Source organism: Coregonus clupeaformis, chromosome 15, assembly GCF_020615455.1.
Source record: "Coregonus clupeaformis isolate EN_2021a chromosome 15, ASM2061545v1, whole genome shotgun sequence".
Lineage (NCBI taxonomy): Eukaryota > Metazoa > Chordata > Actinopteri > Salmoniformes > Salmonidae > Coregonus > Coregonus clupeaformis.
The window spans coordinates 63,283,913-63,303,691 of NC_059206.1; the positions used below are offsets into that span (position 1 = coordinate 63,283,913).

The 19,779-nt window shown below is 43.6% G+C and overlaps 1 protein-coding gene across 1 annotated transcript; it reads left to right on the forward strand.

Annotated features, from left to right (window-relative positions):
* Nucleotides 1-664: 664 nt before the first annotated feature.
* On the forward strand, nucleotides 665-19,435 carry LOC121580651 (bifunctional 3'-phosphoadenosine 5'-phosphosulfate synthase 1; the record flags this gene model as incomplete). Its single annotated transcript, XM_045225274.1, is given in 13 exon segments — nucleotides 665-868; nucleotides 1,070-1,243; nucleotides 3,120-3,238; nucleotides 3,537-3,650; nucleotides 3,866-3,977; nucleotides 6,141-6,228; nucleotides 6,230-6,332; nucleotides 10,243-10,378; nucleotides 10,512-10,780; nucleotides 14,799-14,863; nucleotides 14,865-14,906; nucleotides 14,908-15,018; nucleotides 18,780-19,435. Coding segments are annotated over 13 exon segments (1,679 nt in total), but the record flags the coding sequence as incomplete, so codon positions are not given.
* Between the last annotated feature and the right edge of the window lie 344 nt (nucleotides 19,436-19,779).

The window sequence follows — 19,779 nt, forward strand, 5'->3', positions numbered from 1 at the left end:
AACTAAAGGACAGAACAATATTGTGATTGCAGGGAATGCAGAGGGCTTACTAATGACCTACCAGGCTCACCATGTCAGCAGGAACAAGCGGGTCAGGTGGGGGGACGCAGAGGAGGCTCGGGATCACTGTCTGGCTTTCAGGTATACAGAATAACTAAAGTTCAGTTAAAGGTTGGTCCAGAAGTGTGTTTGTAACTCCTAGGGTTAATTGCTGTGAGAATGACCATAGGAGTTGGCAAGACAGCGTAAACAGATCTGGGACCAGGCTATCGTCAGTTACAGTCTTCAATGAAATACAAATGTTTTATCAAGCCTTTCTTTCAGTCACTTTATATTCACTCACATTGTAACTCACCATTGAACAAGGTTTACTGACGTATTTGGGTTTCAAGTACTACCAAAAGACGATATTAGCATTCAATCAACGGTAGCATTTTAAAAGAATGCATCACATTCATCCACGCTCTGCCTTCAATTCTAATATTGACAGGCACCATTTGTTATCATGCATTCAATGCTAACATTGATGGCCACCATTTTTGTCATTCATTCAATGGTAATATTGACCCAATGCTAAAATTGGGTATTGCTCGCTGGCTACACTCAATGCTAATATTGACCAACCACCATCAACACCTATTTCTCGCCACTCTCTCCCACCCAGGTTTGTCTGGGGCTGGGAAGACCACGGTGAGCATGGCCCTGGAGGAGTACCTGGTGTGCCACGGTATCCCCTGCTACTCGCTGGACGGAGACAACATCCGCCAGGGCTTGAACAAGAACCTGGGCTTCAGCCCCGAGGACCGCGAGGAGAACATCAGGCGTATAGCCGAGGTGGCCTGGCCAATCGCTGACGCAGGGCTCAACAGTATCAACAGGGCTCGCCTACTGACGGGTGAGTTGGGGGGAATAGAAGGGGGATATAGTAAGACAGAGAGGAAGAGGAGACAAGTCATGAGGAAGAGAGGAAAAATAAAGGTGGAGATGGAGAGAGTCAATATGCTGCTACTTATGTTTTGCCTGTAATTCCCAGTTGATGATTTCAGAAACACTCTATCGTCATCAGGAGTTAACTATCCCGTTGTTTGTCTCCCCGTCGTCCAGGATCGTGTGAACGCCAGGAAGATCCACGAGGCTGCAGGCCTGCCCTTCTTCGAGGTGTTTGTGGACGCGCCGCTTGACGTGTGTGAACAGAGAGACGTCAAGGGTCTCTACAAGAGAGCCAGGGCGGGAGAGATCAGAGGTAACGCAAGCTAAATAACACATGCATATAGCTTATACATGTAGGCATTTTACCATAAAGAACTCTTATAGCATTAGTAAGTATGAAAAAGTGTACGAGAAAAGTCTCTAGAGAAAGTATGTAAAGTGTATTGGTTTTGACCAGCAGGTACATGATCTCATGTCTTTGGCTGTTGTTACCAGACAAAGATATGTGGTTATCGCCCAGTGAAACAGTGAGTCAACGGTTAAGCGAAGTTGCGGGTAAGATCTCAATTAGTTAGTGCACCAAGTGCTAAGCCAGTTGAGTTATAACAGTATAAACACGGTGTAGACAGTATAAACACGGTGTAGACAGTATAAACACGGTGTAGACAGTATAAACACGGTGTAGACAGTATAAACACGGTGTAGACAGTATAAACACGGTGTAGACAGTATAAACACGGTGTAGACAGTATAAACACGGTGTACATTTTAGTCATTTAGCAGACGCTCTTATCCAGTGCGACATACAGTTAGTGAGTGCATAAATTTTTCATACTGGTCCCCGTGGGAAACGAACCCACAACCCTGGCGTTGCAAGCGCCATGCTCTACCAACTGAGAGTATAAACAGGGTGTGCACAGTATACACATGGTGTAGACAGTATACACATGGTGTAGACAGTATACACATGGTGTAGACAGTATACACATGGTGTAGACAGTATACACATGGTGTAGACAGTATACACATGGTGTAGACAGTATACACATGGTGTAGACAGTATACACACGGTGTAGACAGTATAAACACGGTGTAGACAGTATACACACGGTGTAGACAGTATAACACTGAGATAGCATACACACGGTAGACAGTATACACACGGTGTAGACAGTATAAACACGGTGTAGACAGTATAAACACGGTGTAGACAGTATACACACGGTGTAGACAGTATACACACGGTGTAGACAGTATACACACGGTGTAGACAGTATACACACGGTGTAGACAGTATACACACGGTGTAGACAGTATACACACGGTGTGCACAGTCCAATTAAATGCTTACTTGTAGGTTCCTTCATGCTAAGCTCTGAGTTGTACGCATGAGACAACGTACTGTGAAGCCTAGTTATGCTGTCCTAATGGTCAAACTGGTCAAGACATGATCTACCAGGTGCTGTATGTCAGGCAGTGGAATGACAACTTGAATGGGAGATGGGGTGGGATTCAGCCCCGATCAAGCGTGTCCTCAGACCACACTATTAAGAAGCTTGTCTCTTCAAGTCATGCCAATCTGGATGATAAGCAGTGTGAACCATGTCGACAAAAAGCCTGATTTAATTTAATTTGTGTGACTTGTGCAGTGGTTCCCAACCAGAGGTACTATGACCCCTGGGGGTACTTGAGGAGACTCATGAGACCGTAGGGTTACTGTTAAAATGCACATGAGGAGGTCCTTCAGGGGTACTCCGGGCAGAGCAGAATTCAGTTGGTGGTACAGTAACTGATAACGTTTGGGAACCACTGACTTAGTGGGGCGGCGCACAATTGGCCCAGCGTCGTCCAGGGTAGGGGAGGGAATGGCCGTCAGTTGGTAGAGTGCGATGGCTTTGGTAACGGCAGGGTTGTGGGTTGATTTAATGGGCCAGTATGAAAAAAATAAATAATGTATGCACTCACTAACTGTAAGTCGCTCTGGATAAGAGCGTCTGCTAAATGACTAAAATGTAAATGTTAGTGGATAGATATTACCTTCCCTGCAACTTTAATGAAGTCACAACCTTTCTGCAAATTAGGAAATTACATATTGATTCATTGATTCATATTCAGCTATCGTTATTCATGCCAATTGAGTGACTGATTCAGCTATTTTATGAATTAATTGTGAATGTTTTCTCCATCAGGTTTCACTGGGATAGACTCGGAGTATGAGAAACCAGAGGCCCCAGAGCTGGTGCTGAAGACTGACTCCTGCAGTGTCAATGAGTCTATACAGCAGCTCATTGACCTGCTACAGGAGAAGGTGAGAGAAACATCCATCCATTCATCCATCCATTCATAGATGAGGTTTGATATAAACAGATGAATTGAAACCTGAAACATGGAGGCATGGTGTCACATTTAATTCCCACCACTAGAGGGTAATGTCTTCACACTTTCAGATTGGGATTCACATTTCCAGAAAACTAACTCCTCACAGCTGTATAACTGCCACTTTCACACCCCTGAATTCATATCCAACACAATCAACCTCTTGGATGTTCTCGTTTTGCAATAACGTTTTGTGCATTTTCACTGATATAATGAATGAATATTTGTAGGATATAGTGCCGGTGGATGCTTCCTATGAAGTGAAGGAGCTGTACGTAGTGGAGAACAAGCTGGACCTGGCCAAGACAGATGCTGAGACACTGCCTGCTGTGCAGATTGGAAAGGTAACCGTTATCATCAAATACCATTTGTGCTAACGCCTTCTGGTATTTTTCGAGAGTCTAGGGGGTATGGAAAGATAATTGGTTGTAAGATTCTAAAGGCCTATGTGAAAGTGATAAGTGAATGTGATGAGAACATTTCTGAAAGCATGTTTGACCACACTCTGAATGCTGTTGAACCATTATTTGAGTGCTGATTGACCGCCGTTTGACCACAGGTGGACATGCAGTGGGTTCAGGTGCTTGCTGAGGGCTGGGCCACGCCCCTGAACGGCTTCATGAGGGAGAGGGAGTTCCTGCAGTGTCTCCACTTTGACTGTCTCTTGGACGGTAAGACAGCACGACGGCCCTTTCTCAATAGTCTTTCCTTGATCCCCTCATGTTTTCCTATTGTCCTCGCCTCCTTCTCAAAATGTCCGCCTTTCTTAGTCCTCCCACTGACATTTTGAGGAGGTTGTAAATCTGCTGTGAAAAACACAGGTGTATTTCTCTCACAGTGAAGTCAAATGAATTGATGGGTGTCATGCTCTATAATGGACACTAGAGGGAGATGAAGGCTCACAAAAGGACATGGTGGAACTTTACAAGTGGTCGGATTATCCTCAATATATTACCTCAAAATGACCAAATACAATTGAATACATTAGTCAATCAAAAGTAAGTCTGATTTTAGATGAAAGAAACAGAGGGATAATTTGACCATGCTATTGTGTTGAGTCATCGGGATCGTTTTACACTTCAGGCTCAAGACTCAGTCATTTATATTCTCTGGAAACAAATATAACCGGTATCTTTTGAGTTGGGCTAAAGGAGCGCCGCGGGGCGCGCCGTCTTGTAACCCAGTCTTGGTATTGTTGAAACTGTGTAATTACACCAATTTCCTACACAGCGTTTGAATTTCCAAAAAATAGTCAATTTGCTTTTATTGCCCACATAACACTGACCCTTAAGGCGACGTGTGTGATGTGTTGCCAATACATACTGGCGCGAACACACACAAATGCACACACTTAGCATAAAAATGTGTTAAATAGCCGAAATGATAACCAAGCCAGTGTTTCATTAGCTGTCCGATATCACAGGTGTTCCTTACAACAACAACTCTCCATTCTTCACAGCACTGTATCCAACAAGAGTCTGAACGTCCCAAAAAATGTTGGGATCAGGTCTGGGTTTTCTTTTGATATCGTTTCAATATGTTTTGGACCAGAGCTAATGGCAACTATGCTGTGGAAAGTAAAGGGAACTGGGCCTGTGTAGTGTGTGTGCTTGGGAGAGAACGCTGAATGAAATGTGTCGATGTGCAGTGTCCTCACTCGGGTTTGGCGTGTTTGTCCTAGCGAGGGAAATGTGAGCGGAGGAAAAGGATGAAGCCTCAATATTGATTGCCTCCACAAACGATCACTTGTCTATTTCCAGTTCCTTCTAGGGATTTCACAATGCTGGAGGAGCTTCCTTCCACACAATAACAACTGAACCAAACATGATTGGATAGACTTGCAAATGTTATTGAATAACAACTTTTAGAACCTTTAACCTCACTTTAACTAGGGTTGCAAAATTCTGGTAACTTAGGTTCAGAAATTTGTTTGGAAGATTCCTGGAATTACGAGGAATACAGGAAATACTGTGGAATCTTCCAACCAGGATTTCGGGTAAACTAGGAATTTGGTAAAGTTAACTGAATTTTATAAACTCTACTGTCACTTTACATTGCACTGTCCCTGATTTGGAGTCCAGTTAGTGGAGAGAGACAAGTACAACAGCATTTGCAAACGGGGTGTAAAGACTCCATGTTTTTAGCATGGCCAGGCTGGGACAGCAGGCACGCTCTGTGAACGTTTTATTGAAGCCAGCTGTAAAAGATCAGGACCAAGGAGTGGGGCGGCGGGTGGGGTGGGCAGCAATGGTATCCCATCCAACAACACACCATCTGATCCAATAGGATGTGAAAAGGCCGGCCATGCTGGGTTTAATCAAGGTGTAGGGCTAAATTAATCTGCCAACGCGTAACACAGGGCCTCTCTCTCTCGGTTCTCTCTCTCGGGCTCTCTCGTGCCTCTCTCAGGCTTGGCCGGGTCCGTCATCGTTCTTTCTTTCTTTCTTTCTTTCTTTTCTTTCTTTCTTTCTTTCTTTCTACGAGGTAGAAACCAGCTGAATGCACAAGACTGGATGGTGGTTGTTACTAATCACACTGATATCTAAAACTTCTAAGTATTCCTGGCATAGTATGCAGTAGGTATGCAAGCAAATGGAAGTATTGTAAGAGGGACTGTGATGCTGCAGTTTTGCTGATGGGGCTGTCTGGTTTCTGACCTATCAACTTCCTCTATTAGCTGCCTGAAGTTGATTTAGTCTGTGTTTCAATGCACTAACACGGCTAACTTCCACGTCTCCTTTCCTTCATTCAACCACTGTCGTATTTTACAAATGTATCAAGTACAATTGACCCCCTCAATCAACCAACCCACCTGTTCCCCTCCCGTCCCCTAGGTGGGGTCATAAACCTGTCGGTGCCGGTGGTGCTGCCGGTGTCCGGGGCGGACAAGGAGCGTCTGGACGGCGTGACGGCCATGGCCCTGGTACGGGCCATCCCTCCGCAACCCCGAGTTCTACGAGCACCGCAAGGAGGAGCGCTGCGCCCGCCAGTGGGGCACCACCTGCAAGGACCACCCCTACATCAAGGTCAGTGGTTAGTTCCAGATACCCCTACCACATAGACAGGCAGGGCAGCCACCGTCCGGTCCACTGCAGCGCGAGGGGTGTTGTGCCAGGAAAAAGCTGTCAATGTTGAAAACTGTTGAGTAACACCCCTGCATCAAGGTCAGTGGTTAGTTCCAGAGAGCCTATCACATAAACGGACAGTGGGGGCTACGGACCGTTCCACTGCACAGAAAGGGGTGTCTTGACTTGCCGACAAAAGCTGTCACTATTGAAAACTGTCATGTAACATGTTGAAACGACAGTGTTTGTTATCTTTGTTTTGCTCAAACCGGTGCTCGTGACAGCTTCAGGTGACAGTGTATGTCATGTGTGACAGGGAGGAGCCTTGAAGTTCTCACACCTCCCTCCACCACGTTTATTATCATACACCCATACCTTCTGTTACGGCTACACAGTCTCCAGAGCTCTTTAGAATATCCCACTGATGGTTATTATGAAATGGAACTCCTGGTGATAATACTGAACAATACAGGCAGGGCTCCGAAATTACCCTTAACGGGGTTGCTTGGTAAACACTCTCCCCATGTCCAACTCAACCACCTTCTTTGGCCTTGTACGCACGCCACACACACACACACACACACACATTCGTTCTAATAGAAGACAGATTCTAGGTGACCTCTTTCCTCAATGCTGCTTATGGAAGGGGACTGAATAAGAAAGGAGCTGCTCTCGCCTCCTTCCCCTGTCAGAACTGCTTGTGCAACTCTCATTCCCCTCGGACCGCCCCCAATTCGCACACATGTTTTATTTGATACAGTCTCCCCCCTCGGCCCTCCATCTGGCCCCTTCAAATTGCATTTTATTACACAGGGCTTTAGTAAAGCTTATCTGGACTTGGAGCTGGCCCCGCTTGAAACACACATACACAACCTCAGCAGCCACCCACCCCTTATCCATTCCAAATATACCCCAGCAAAGTAGCAACAATTGTTTCCATCTGCCTCATATTGACTGGTTATATCAGTGGGTGCTCAGGTAGACTTGATGGCGAGGAATGATCCTAACCCTGTGCTTAAAAATAACAGGCACTAGCCGACAAGAGGGGATCAAACCTGGAAACTGCATCTCTCTCACACACACACACACACACACACACACACACAAGTGCAGTTGCACACACACGCCGCCACGTCACACAGCAGGACTGGAGACCTATAACCGGAGACCTAAACCCTATCCTCTAGACTGATGGTGGCAGTAGCCGGGCTAGGGTTATTTTTGCTAACTGTCTCGGGACAATTTTGTCTCCCTCGGGACAATTTTGTGCCTTGTTGCACACACACACACACACACACACACACACACACACACACACACACAGAGGGAGCTGGAGTAGTGCTATACTGTCTTCAACCTAACTCAGTCTGATGATTTTAAACACACTGAACAGACACACTTAACACTTAACCTAATTGTAAAGCCCTGCCCTGTTGAAAGTCATTGGCTGGGTGAGGTACTGTGAATCTGAATACCACATAGGCCTAGTGAGCTAGGCGTCTCTCCTGTTTCACTCAAACTGACCTTCAATTCAACAAAGACTTGAGTTGAACAGTCAACACTATCTTCAGCGTCTGTCATCCATTCTGGGTTGGTGTTCAGTTGGAGACACTGTCAGTTTACCAAGAAAGCAGCGTGGTTGGCTGTCCATCAGCTACCCATAATCCTCTAGTGCTTCTGAGTCTGGTGGCTCTGGCCCTGCTGCAGGCAATGCATGCTGGGTAGTGGGTTCTCCCAGACCTGTCACTCACTGTTTCTCCAACAGTGCCTCCTGTCCTGTCTCCGCTGTGTGTGTACAGCTTGCTATGATTAAGGTGTCACACAAGAGGGGGTGTTAACTCCTGCGCTGGAGCGATCATCAACACATTCCTCGCGGGCGGCAGCCCTCATCCCGATTGCTGAGATTTAGGAATAACCTGCTCAGAAGCATGTTAATCACGCTTTCCGTTTACTCCTGTAGGCGAAGAGCCTTCACGCTGAAACTACAGCATGCTGAATTGTTTAATTCTAGCAGGAGCCTCTATATCTAAAACACAGTGTGTGTGTGTGTGTATTATCGTGTAAATGTGCGGGTTATCCTGAGCTAGCATACTACTATCATTTTCCATCTTAGAATGTTTAAAAGATCTAATGTGTGTTTGGGATTTGAATTGAAGCGGTTTTCTCAGATTGGTCTTTCGTTCAGCCTAAAAGTAAGGGCTGTCTGCCTGGTTTACCACTGATCTGAAGCCAGTAGATCAGACTAGGGTGCAGGTAGTTAGTGGTTAAGAGCGTTGTGCCAGTAACCGAAAGGTGCTGGTTCTAATCCCTTGTTTGATATCAGGTGAAAAATCTGTCTGTGCCCTTGAGCAAGGCATTCTAACCCTAATTGCTCTGCAAGTCGCCCCCTGGATAAGAGCTGCTCAAATGACTAAAATGTAAAAAATGTAGTTGGATTTAGGAATGAATGCACTTCTTACATCGTTACACTAAACTCCTCCATCCATCCTTCGGCTTATTATGATAATAAAAGGAGACTTGTAGCCACTTCTGTTCTCTCTCTCTCAAATATGTTTCATTGAAGACTAAAGATATATGCAGTGTACATCATCTTGTGAATAATATAAGCGCCATTTTCTTAGTTGTGTTGTGAAAAACAACCCCCTGCCTTCTACAACTTGCAAAGGCTTGGGCCAAGTGCACTACCAACGTCTGTCAGAAACAGTCAGTCAGTGCTACTGTGGAATCCTCTCAGAATATAAATCATAGGCTGTGAAATCTACAATCAGCCCCATACAGTTAAATCCATATGAATAAACCCCATTTAAATCAAAACCATTACATGCCAGTGTGCCCATAAGGGGGAATCATAACTGATCACTGGAAGAATTATATTATTTTCTAACCTTAACTCCTTGAGATATTGAATAGCCATCTCTATAAGACACCGTTGTGTACTTCTGGACTCCCTGGTCCTGCCGTAGTCTATCCATAGTCCTGACGCTTTGATGGCTTTAGTACCTACCCTGCAGAGTGTACTCCATAGAGAGCTCTATTACGGGGCAGGTCCAGTGGTTACAGTGTAGCCAGCACAGACTCCAGTAGTAAATGCCCAGAGAGGCAGACCAGGAGTTATAGCCTGAAACAAAGCTGGCTTTGCCTGAGTTTAGCAGTACTTTGGGGACATTAGAACAATCGGTAAGGAAAAATAATGCGGTCAGAGTATCATGGATGGTGTCTCATTGTGGATTACATTACACATCATATTTAGTCTTCCTCTGAGTTTTTTTTGCGAAAGTCAAGAGAGAGATGCGGTCAAAGGCATAAAGCAAAGGGGATTCTTCATTCTTTCTCACTGGGTTCCAATTTGTAGGAGTCTCTCGTTCAACTTTTTTATATGTTGTATTTAAAGTTGTCTGGGGCTGTTATTGATTTTATATACGTAATCCCGCCCCACTTGCAGCGGTTGCCAGATTGGGAAGGTTTACTGTTTGCAGCGGTTGCCAGATTGGGAAGGTTTATGTTTGGAACAGTCCTTAATGGGATGTATGCAACTTGGCATGAACATGGTAGAGGAGTTTTTTACTCAGTTTCAAATTGATCCATAGCCTCAGGCTCTTCATGTACCTCTGACAGGATTGGATAGGTATAAGCAATATGACCATTACTGCACCTTGCTCTTCTTTGATAGGCTATCTGAAATGTTCACCATATTGCTTACACCTATCCAGTCCTTTCAGATCTGCACAATACCCGGAGTGAAATAAGTTCTGGTAAAAGGTAATTGAAATGTCCTGGAAAATGTTTTTTTTTTTTTTTTATTATGGGGGTACAGTGAAGGTGTAGTACTGTATGATGCTGATGGTCAGAGTGTTGTCTCTGTCTGGTCTAGATGGTAATGGAGAGTGGAGACTGGTTGGTAGGAGGAGACCTGCAGGTCCTGGACAAGATCAGCTGGAACGATGGCCTGGACCAGTACAGACTCACCCCCACTGAGCTCAAACACAAGTTCAAGGAGATGAATGCAGGTAATGTGAAGAGAGTTAGCGAACAGAGAACAGCCTAACCATCTGTTGAGCCTCCATCTCTCCTCTCCTCTCCTCTCAGTTTAAGAAAAGCAGGATCTCAATCAGTCTTTCTCTGACCTTTTTCTCCCTCCAGACGCAGTGTTTGCCTTCCAGCTGCGTAACCCGGTGCACAACGGCCACGCCCTCCTCATGCAGGACACCCACAGGCGTCTGATGGAACGGGGCTACCGCCGGCCCGTCCTACTGCTGCACCCACTGGGCGGTTGGACCAAGGACGACGACGTGCCTTTAGAGTGGCGCATGAAGCAGCACGCCGCCGTGCTGGACGAGGGCGTGCTCAAACCCGAAAACACCATCGTGGCCATCTTCCCGTCGCCCATGATGTACGCCGGCCCCACTGAGGTGTACAGACTCACCATGAAATAAAACCCATAGAACGGTCCTCCCCATTCAAGTCAATGGTTGAAATAATGGGTGGACTGGCAGCCAAGTCCATTCCATGGATTCTATTTCTATGGACCTGACAAAGTCTGTAACACAAGCCAAAGTAATGAGTACACTTGGGAGCACAGTTCGAGAACTGAAAGATTAAATGCTGCCTGATGGTCACAGGATAAAATATGATGGGACAGTCCGATTTAGACTTAGAAAGTTGAATATTATTTCTGTCCTTTTATGTTGTCTTTACTTGATGCTTGTCTAGCTGTTTGAAGTCTGCTGTGCTTTAATCATGTAGCTTGTGGGTTATGGGGAGATGATCATTGAGACCAGACTAAGCTATGTTAGTTCTGTTTGGGGAACACAATGGCGGAAGAGAAATGGCCCATCATCTGTCTGTGTGATCTTACAGCTCATATAAATGCACCTACAAAAGCTTCTTATTGTTAAAAGTAGATCCAACGCGTGCTTTCTGCTTTTTTGGGGCCTTCTGAAGATAAAGAAGCTTTTTAATGTAATTCCATTGTCCTCCAAGAGTTGCTGCATCTTCTCTCTACTTCAGTTGTCTCCTCAATTCATTCACCGTGGTGCCGAGTATAATGGATCCCTTCCCTTCAGATGCCCTACACCCATACAATATAAAGACTTGCTGTGCCCGAAATTATACAACATGCCTATGTGCAGTCCATAACCATACATTTAGAAGAAAATAAACTGAACAAACTACTACAATATTTTTCCGGCCTCATCCAATACCCTATGAAATGTTATGTGCGTTTGACTACATATGCTACATTCCCATCCATCATAAGTCAAGTTTATTTGTCATACGGTGCCTTCAGAAAGTATTCATACCTCTTGACTTATTCCACATTTAATGAAATGTGGTTTTCTCACCAATCTACACACACCCCTAATGATGACAAAGTGAAAACAACATGTTTTTAGAAACTTTTGCAACAAAATGAAAATTTCAAATACAGAAATATCTCATTAACATAAGTATCACAACCCTGAGTTAATACATGTTAGAATCACCTTTGGCAGCGATTTAATGCTGTGAATCTTTCTGGGTAAGTCTCTAAGAGCTTTGCACACCTGGATTGTACAATGTTTGCCCATTATTTTGTTCAAAATTTTTCAAGCTCTGTCAAATTGGTTAAGGTATTGCAACATGATTTTACGATTTAGTTAAAACTGTAACTGGCCACTTCAGAACATTCACTGTCTTCTTGGTAAGCAACTCCAGTTTAGATTTGGCCTTGTGTTTTAGGTTATTGTCCTGCTGAAAGGTGAATTAATTCCCAGTGTCTGGTGGAGAGACTTAGAACCAGGTTTTTTCCCTGTACTTAGCTCCATTATGTTTATTTTTTTATCCTGAAAAACTCCCCAGTTTTTAACGATTACAAGCATACCCATAACATGATTCAGCTACCACTATGCTTGAAAATATGGAGCGTGGTACTCAGTTATGTGTTGTCTTGGATTTGACCCAAACATATTCAGGACAAAAAGTGAATTGCTTTGCCACATTTTTTTGCAGTATTACTTTAGTGCCTTGTTGCAAACAGGATGCAAGTTTTGGAATGTTTTTATTCTTTACAGGCTTCCTTTTCACTCTGTCAGTTAGGTTAGTATTGTGGAGTACCAAATGTTGTGATATCCTCAGTTTCTATCACAGCCATTAAACTCTGTAACTGTTTTTTAAAGTCACCATTGGCCTCATGGTGAAATCCCTGAGCGGTATCAAATCAAATCAAATTTTATTGGCCACATGTGCTGAATACAACAGGTGCAGACATTACAGTGAAATGCTTACTTACAGCCCTTAACCAACAGTGCATTTATTTTTTATTAAAAAGTAAAATAAAAACAACAAATAAATGTGTTGAGAAAAAGAGAGGAAGTAAAAATAAAATAACAGTAGGGAGGCTATATATACAGGGACCGGGCAGAGAGCCACGGGTGCGGGGGCACCGCTAGTTGAGGAAGCGAAGCAATATGTGCCATGTGGGTAGAGAGTTAGTGATAAAATGAAGGATCGCCCGTATTTTGTGGTGACTGGATGTATTGACACACTATCCAAAGTGTAATTAACAACTTCACCATGCTCAAAGGATATTAATGTCTGCTTATTTAAGTTTTACATCTACTACACACGCCTTTCATGCAGGCGTTGGAAAAAACTCCCCTGGTCTTTGTGGTTGAATCTGTGTTTGAAATTCACTGCTCGGCCAGGGACCCCTACAGATAATTGTATGCAAAACGTCAGAGATGAGATAGTCATTAAAAATCATGTTAAACACTATTGAGTGGCGCAGTGGTTCAAGGCACTGCATCGCAGTGCTAAATTTGAAAGCCACTAGAGATCCTGGTTCAATCAGGTTTGCCGCAGAGCTGCCGCGATCGTAGACCTGCATGGGCGGCGACAATTGGCCAGCGCGTCAGGGTGGTGGAGGGAATAGCCGTAGATGCAGTTCAGGCCGAGAGCATGGCGCTTGCAACGCCAGGCAGGGATTCAACGGGGGCAGTGAAAAATATGTGGCTCACTAACTGTAAGTCGCCTGATAAGAGCGCTCACAAAATGACTAAATGTAAAAATGTAATGTAATTATTGCAGTCATGTAATGTATTAGTGACTTGTTAATCACATTTACTCCGAACTTATTTAATAACATTTAGGTTTTCATATAACAAAGGGATTAAATACTTATTGACTAAAGACATTTCAGCTTTTCATTTTTTATTAGTTAGTAAAAATGTCAAAAAACATAATTTCACTTTGATATTATGGGGTATTGTGTGTAGGCCAGTGACAATCTCAATTTATTCCATTTTAAATTCAGGTTATAACAACAAAATATGGAAAAAGTCAAGGGGTGTGAATACTTTCTGAAGGCATTGTATGCACAGGATACACATGGTACGCATGGTACAATGCTTACTTGCAGGTTCCCTATCGACGATGCCACATGATAAGAGGAAGCAAGTTAAGAATAATTCAAAATAAACTCAATGTAATAAAACATTTAGTACATTTAGCAGGAATATAAATCCCGGGAAGGCACAGTAGGATATTTACACATGTGCCGGGGAGGAGCATAAAATAAAATAGCTGCCAGATTGGAGGGAGTGGGTTCACATGGCTCTGGCCCTGAGTGTCCATCTTAAGACCCGCTTCCAACCTGGCAACCAGCTAACAAAACAATGCACTTCATCCCTCCCTCTCCAGACTGCCTACAGAGTTTAACTGTTTTTTTTTCTTCTCCTAACTCCTTTTGTTCTCTCATCAAGGGCTTTTAGTTTAAGGACTAGCGTTTTAGGTTGAAGACTTCCAATTTTAAGACTTGGATGGGAGGGTATGGGTGGGTAAGTAGGTGGATAGGCCAAAAGAATGAAGTTTGGTTTTTTTAGTATTTGAAACTTACTATATTGTTGTTTTGTAATGTGTGGTAAAACCAGATTCTCGCAATTTCGACGGTGGACGCTATGGGATTTGAGCACTCCTGGGTTCAAACGCCGTCACTGTGAATTGACTGCTTATTATTGAAGAAATTGCTTTGTAATGTAAAGTTATAGGGTTAAGCCGCATCGGCAGCAGCAGCTTAAGAGCAATTGCCCACTGGTATTTAGGGTAATTGTGTTCACCGCACGTGATTGGGCTTAATCAGTCAAGGTAATCAAGTGCTGTTTTTCCCTTCCCATCTCTCTCACCACAACGTGCCTGTTGTGGCAAGGCCTCCTTGTTTTTCCAACCCACTGAAAGAGCTGCCCAACCACTTCCCCTTCTCCTGGCTTACCATTAAAACGTGCTAAACGTTAGCATTCACTTTGAGTGACCAGAGGGGTTTTCCCATTGAAAATGCTAAAAGGTAGCATTAGCGCTAAGTCTAGTATTTTTCCCATCAGAAATGCCAAAAGTTAGCATTGACATTCATTTTGAGTAACTAGTGTATATATATATTTTACCATAATACCACAGGTGCAGTGGCACTGCCGTGTTTAATGCGGCCGCGCCAACTTCTACATTGTGGGTCGCGATTCGGCGGATGCCCCATCCAGCCAACAAGGACCTGTACGGTTCACCCACGCGCTAAGGTCCTCACCATGGCGCCTGGACTCATCACCCTGGAGATCGTACCCTTCAAGGTGGCCGCCTACAACAAAGCCAAGAAGGCCATGGACTTCTACGACCCCAAGAAGTAAGTCCTGTCACTCACTGTTTGTTTTTCAGTCTCCGTCCATCTCCTTGTTGTGTGTTTGTGTATAAGTGTGTTGTCTGTCTGCCTGCGATTTTGTGTTTGCATGAAGCACAGGATGATTAGTCCCAATGGAATAATGAGCGTCTTGAGGAACTAAGAAACAACTGTGGATGTACTCATGGCCACCAGTGTTCTTCAACAATAGATGTAATGAAGTCCAAATGTTATATTCTTGAAGGTTTTAAGATGTTTCATCATGATGATGAGTCCTGGTCATACAGGTCTTGGTGACCTTTCTCAACCAATCAGAATTAGTCACCATTTAGTTATCCTTTTACCTAGATATCAAAATACTAGTAATATATATATACTGCCTTACAGTCTTGAAGCGGTAAGTAGAAACAACAAAACGCTTGCAACGCAAAAGAAAATGAGGTTTAATTTTTTTGCCTTTATTTAACTAGGCAAGTCAATTAAGAACACATTCTTATTTATTGGACAAGTGTAGGTAGTAGATACCTCCCTGTTTCAGATTGTTGTGAACACGCTCCAGATATCCATCGGTCACAGGAATGTTGTTCAACAGCCGGGTAAACATTATCATGCCTTCCTCTAAAATAACCCAAATTGATCATTCATTAAGCTCTTCCACTCAAATCTCCCATGTGTTTCTTTCATTTTATTAGAGCAAACACAAAGCCAAGAATAACAGAACTTCTTTGCTTTCCTATGTGTCATAGAGTTTTGTGGCTTTTCAGAGCTTTTGAAGTCGCTCGGAAATCACCTATATCCGGCATAATTAGTCTGTAAAAGTCTGGTATAATGATACTGCAGACTTATGACTAACGAAAAATCGGATCTCAGTGTGCGGGTTTAATACGTTACCACTTTATCGGCATGTTTGGCTTAGAATATCATGACTGGAAACTGATCTGACTGATCAAAGGAATATGATGGCTAAAAAGTAAGAACTGATTGATCAAAAGGTCAAGTAGATCCATGACGTATGTTTTGATATCAGAATAAATTGAGTTGACGAGATAAATATGGTATTTGTATATCGGGGGGGAATACACAATCGAGAGATCTAGTCTGAAAGGAAATATTTCCACACCTAGTTAAGTTTCACTTCTTAGGTAAGAATAAGAAAATGGAGCACAGATATATATTTGAAAGCAGGAGAATCACTCCCACAGCAAGAGCCACAACTGACAAAGCTGGTTTATAGCCTGTTTCATCTGGCTTTCCATACTCCTAGTCAAGTATGTTGATAAAGCCTCACGCCAAAACAATTTGGTATGTAATAAAGGAACAATAAATGAATATTTCTCTATCAACTTGTGGAACATCCTTATCCAGTGTTTCTAGACTAGTTTTACAATTGGATAAGACCGTTTGGATAGCACTAAATCTTCCTGCTAAAGCGTGAGATAATTCTACGGTGTGACTCAGTGGAAACGTAAAAGTAATGGGACAAAGGTCTATAGTGGTTACTCTGTCACCACTACCCGAATTCCCCTTGTGTTCTTTTCAACAAGCCCCCTTAAGAACTGCCGAGTCAGCGCTCAGCAGTCTGGCTTGTCAAGTACCTTAACCACGTTATATTCTTCTCCTTCCAGCAAAGTAATTGTCCGTTTTCTGACTGTCACAATAACATTATATAACAGGCGATTCATTTCAGCTCAAATGTGTTGGTTTTTATTAATATGAAACCTGAAGACCCAAAAAGAGCACATACCGTATCGACTACCTCTTTTCGACCATATCAGTGCTAGGCTAGCGGCTAGGGAGAGCTGAGAGCAAGAGGGTAAACGCTAAATCACTATTTCAAAGGTTCTGGTTGGCGCCTTCTGAAATTTATGGCATTCCGTCTGCTCTCGGGCCACTCCTCGTGCACATTGTGCCAGCCGGGCGCTGCCAAATGTGAGAGGAATATGGATGCTAGGCCTAATTGCCAACGATCCCCCTTAAAGTCTCCCTCTATAGTGTAATGGCTCAAATCAGCGCAAGCTGTTTCTCATTTGACCGCATATTAAGTGTTCCTCCTCTGCTGTTTGGAGTTTTGTGCTCCCGGGATTTCGGCCGCCAGCGCATGCCCGAGTAGGACTAGAACATGTTGAGCATAGTATACAGTAGAACAGGTTAACTGATAGGCGATTCAACATTTTCACTTCTTCCCAGCGAGACTGCAAGCAGCAGCCCTTTGGCCCGAGCTATAAATCTGATAGAAAATAGGACAATCTGATAAGGGACTATCCAACAAAAGTGGATTTTGGGGAGAATACAGTAGTGATGTTAACAGTGGGTTTGCATTACAAAGGTCAGGAGGAAGGTTATCCCATTACTTCCTGTGGAGAAGGAGAGACAGTCTGTTTGTCTGAAGGTGTAAAACGGGAGCTGACACGTTGGCACCCCTGTCAGACACACACACGCTCTGGGTTCTGCCACCTGGCTGACAGTCTGGTCTGCATTGGGCTGCACTCTGTACTGCAGGCTCAGGTCTCACTGTTGGGCAGAGGAAAAACATGAGGATGACTTCAGCAGCCGAATGTAATTTATTATTACGCGACCGAACAGGGACAATGTACTACAAAAACACACATTTCAGTACACTTAAGAAATGATGCATTGTACCAGATTTAACAGCTCATTTCCATCTGCTGTGGGTTCAAGGAATAGACAACCCAGAACCCACAGAGTCCTTAAGAATGAGATGAATTGACTAATTTAAAGTCCAATTCAAGAATGGAGAAAAAAAAGACATTTTCTGAATTGAAATGAAAATGAACCCCAATCCAACCCCTAAATTGTCTGCTGGCTTCAATGTGTAACTTCAGGAGTGTGGTAGACAGGAGAGGACTCTGCAGAACGTTTGGAACAGGAATTTGCATCAACTCCAGCCCCCCAGTAGGCTCCTACTAGAACTCTGCTGGTCAGGAACCCATGATGAGGTTTAATGTGTGGAAACATTGTGGCTCTTGCTGCGGCTCTAACAGTACAAATCTATACAAGACACTCCGCTGCGCACATCAGCCCACATGACAGCAAACCGCGGAGAAACGAAACCACATTTGACAAATGTGATTATTATGAGGAAAGTGCATTGTAACGGTGGTGAGAGCAGGAATGTGCTTGAATGTTACCCCATTTGTCTAAATGAAGGAATCTACAGTAGTATCTAATTAATCGAATCATTGACAAATATTTAATTTATCCTCCACTTACTATTAATGTGTGGCGGAGTCATGGGAGACTGTATTTAGACTAGTCGGTTTGTTGCAGGAATTCTCTCATTTTGGTTTGAGACTAATTAGCTGTGTTTAGACATTTTTTGCCAGTGTTTATTTTCTAACCAGTTGTTTAAACTGAAAAGTCTAACAGAAGGTTTGAATTTAATGGCGAAGGTCTGACGTTTAGATTTCTCTCTTCTTTTTTTTTTGCCGCTGGCTTGAAGCAATGTCTTTATGTACCGCTGTTTCATGTGTCTGAGATTCTTTTGATATACGAAGTCCCCTAGCATAAGGGGACTCGAGTGCGTGTTTACTTCAATTACCGAAATACCTAGCCTTTTTTTCAAACATATGAAGTGCATTTTGTGAATTTCCCGCAAAGAACTCTTCCTAAAGTGTCTGAAGTTTGTCATGCCATTCATCCACACAGTGAGTTAGAAGATCTCTCCCCACTTACCAAACAACCTTTCAGAGTCAGGCTGTTGAAATGACAGACTGTGCCTTTTTAAAACCTCCTTTTTTGTTTTCCAGCCATCAAGACTATGACTTCATCTCAGGGACACGGATGCGTAAGATGGCTCGCGAGGGACAGAACCCTCCGGAAGGTTTCATGGCCCCCAAAGCTTGGGCTGTACTGGTGGAGTACTACCAGTCCCTGGAGAAGGCTACATAAGGTCAAATGTGGTCAAAGGTCAAAATGGGGGACATCAGGGTCGTATTCATTAGGGCACACAATAGCACTTTTTAAATGTTTCTCACCAAGAAAAAACGAAAACAAGCGGTTCTCATTGGACAAGTCCAGATAGTCCCTCCCTGCTTCAGTCCATTTTCCTTTGTTTGGTGCCTAATGAATACGACCCAGCTATCTCCTCTAAAACAGTTAAAAGATGAATACGAGGACCACTGAACAGCTATAGCTATCGTTCCATCCTTGCTCTGTGGCTCGCTTCCAGATGTCCCCCTCCAACACACACTCCACCTCTCCACTCCACTCCTCTCCTCTCTCATTCTGCTGCTACTGTCACTGGGCTTCAGTCTTACCACACTGAGGATGTACTTTATTTAAACTCACCATTTAGAAATTGGTTTCATCAATTGTGCAACTATCAGTATTTTAAATGTTTTAAAAATGGGTTCGAAGGTCCATTTTAAAAGGTGTGATGAGGCGAAGATTGTGAATGAATTGTCTTTTTTAGAGAATGATGTGAAAAGTTCCCTATTGGCAAACAAGATGTGGTTTAGTATGAAAACATGATACATGTAGGAAGTCAATGTACCTCTTATTAATATTTCATAGAACTGTTACCGTGCCCCGTGCCCATGGCTAAGGTGATCATATTGATTATTTCCAGTGTTTGGCTTTGTCCCTTTGTCCGCATGCACACTGCAAATAAGTTCCTGGAAACAGTAGACTCATCTAGTGAACTTAAAACAAGCCATCACTGTGTAGCTTCACTCTGTGGGTAACTGTCATCTGAGGTTGTTGGCCTAACTGTGGTTTGAATTGGAGTTTGAGGTCAAGTCGAGTGCC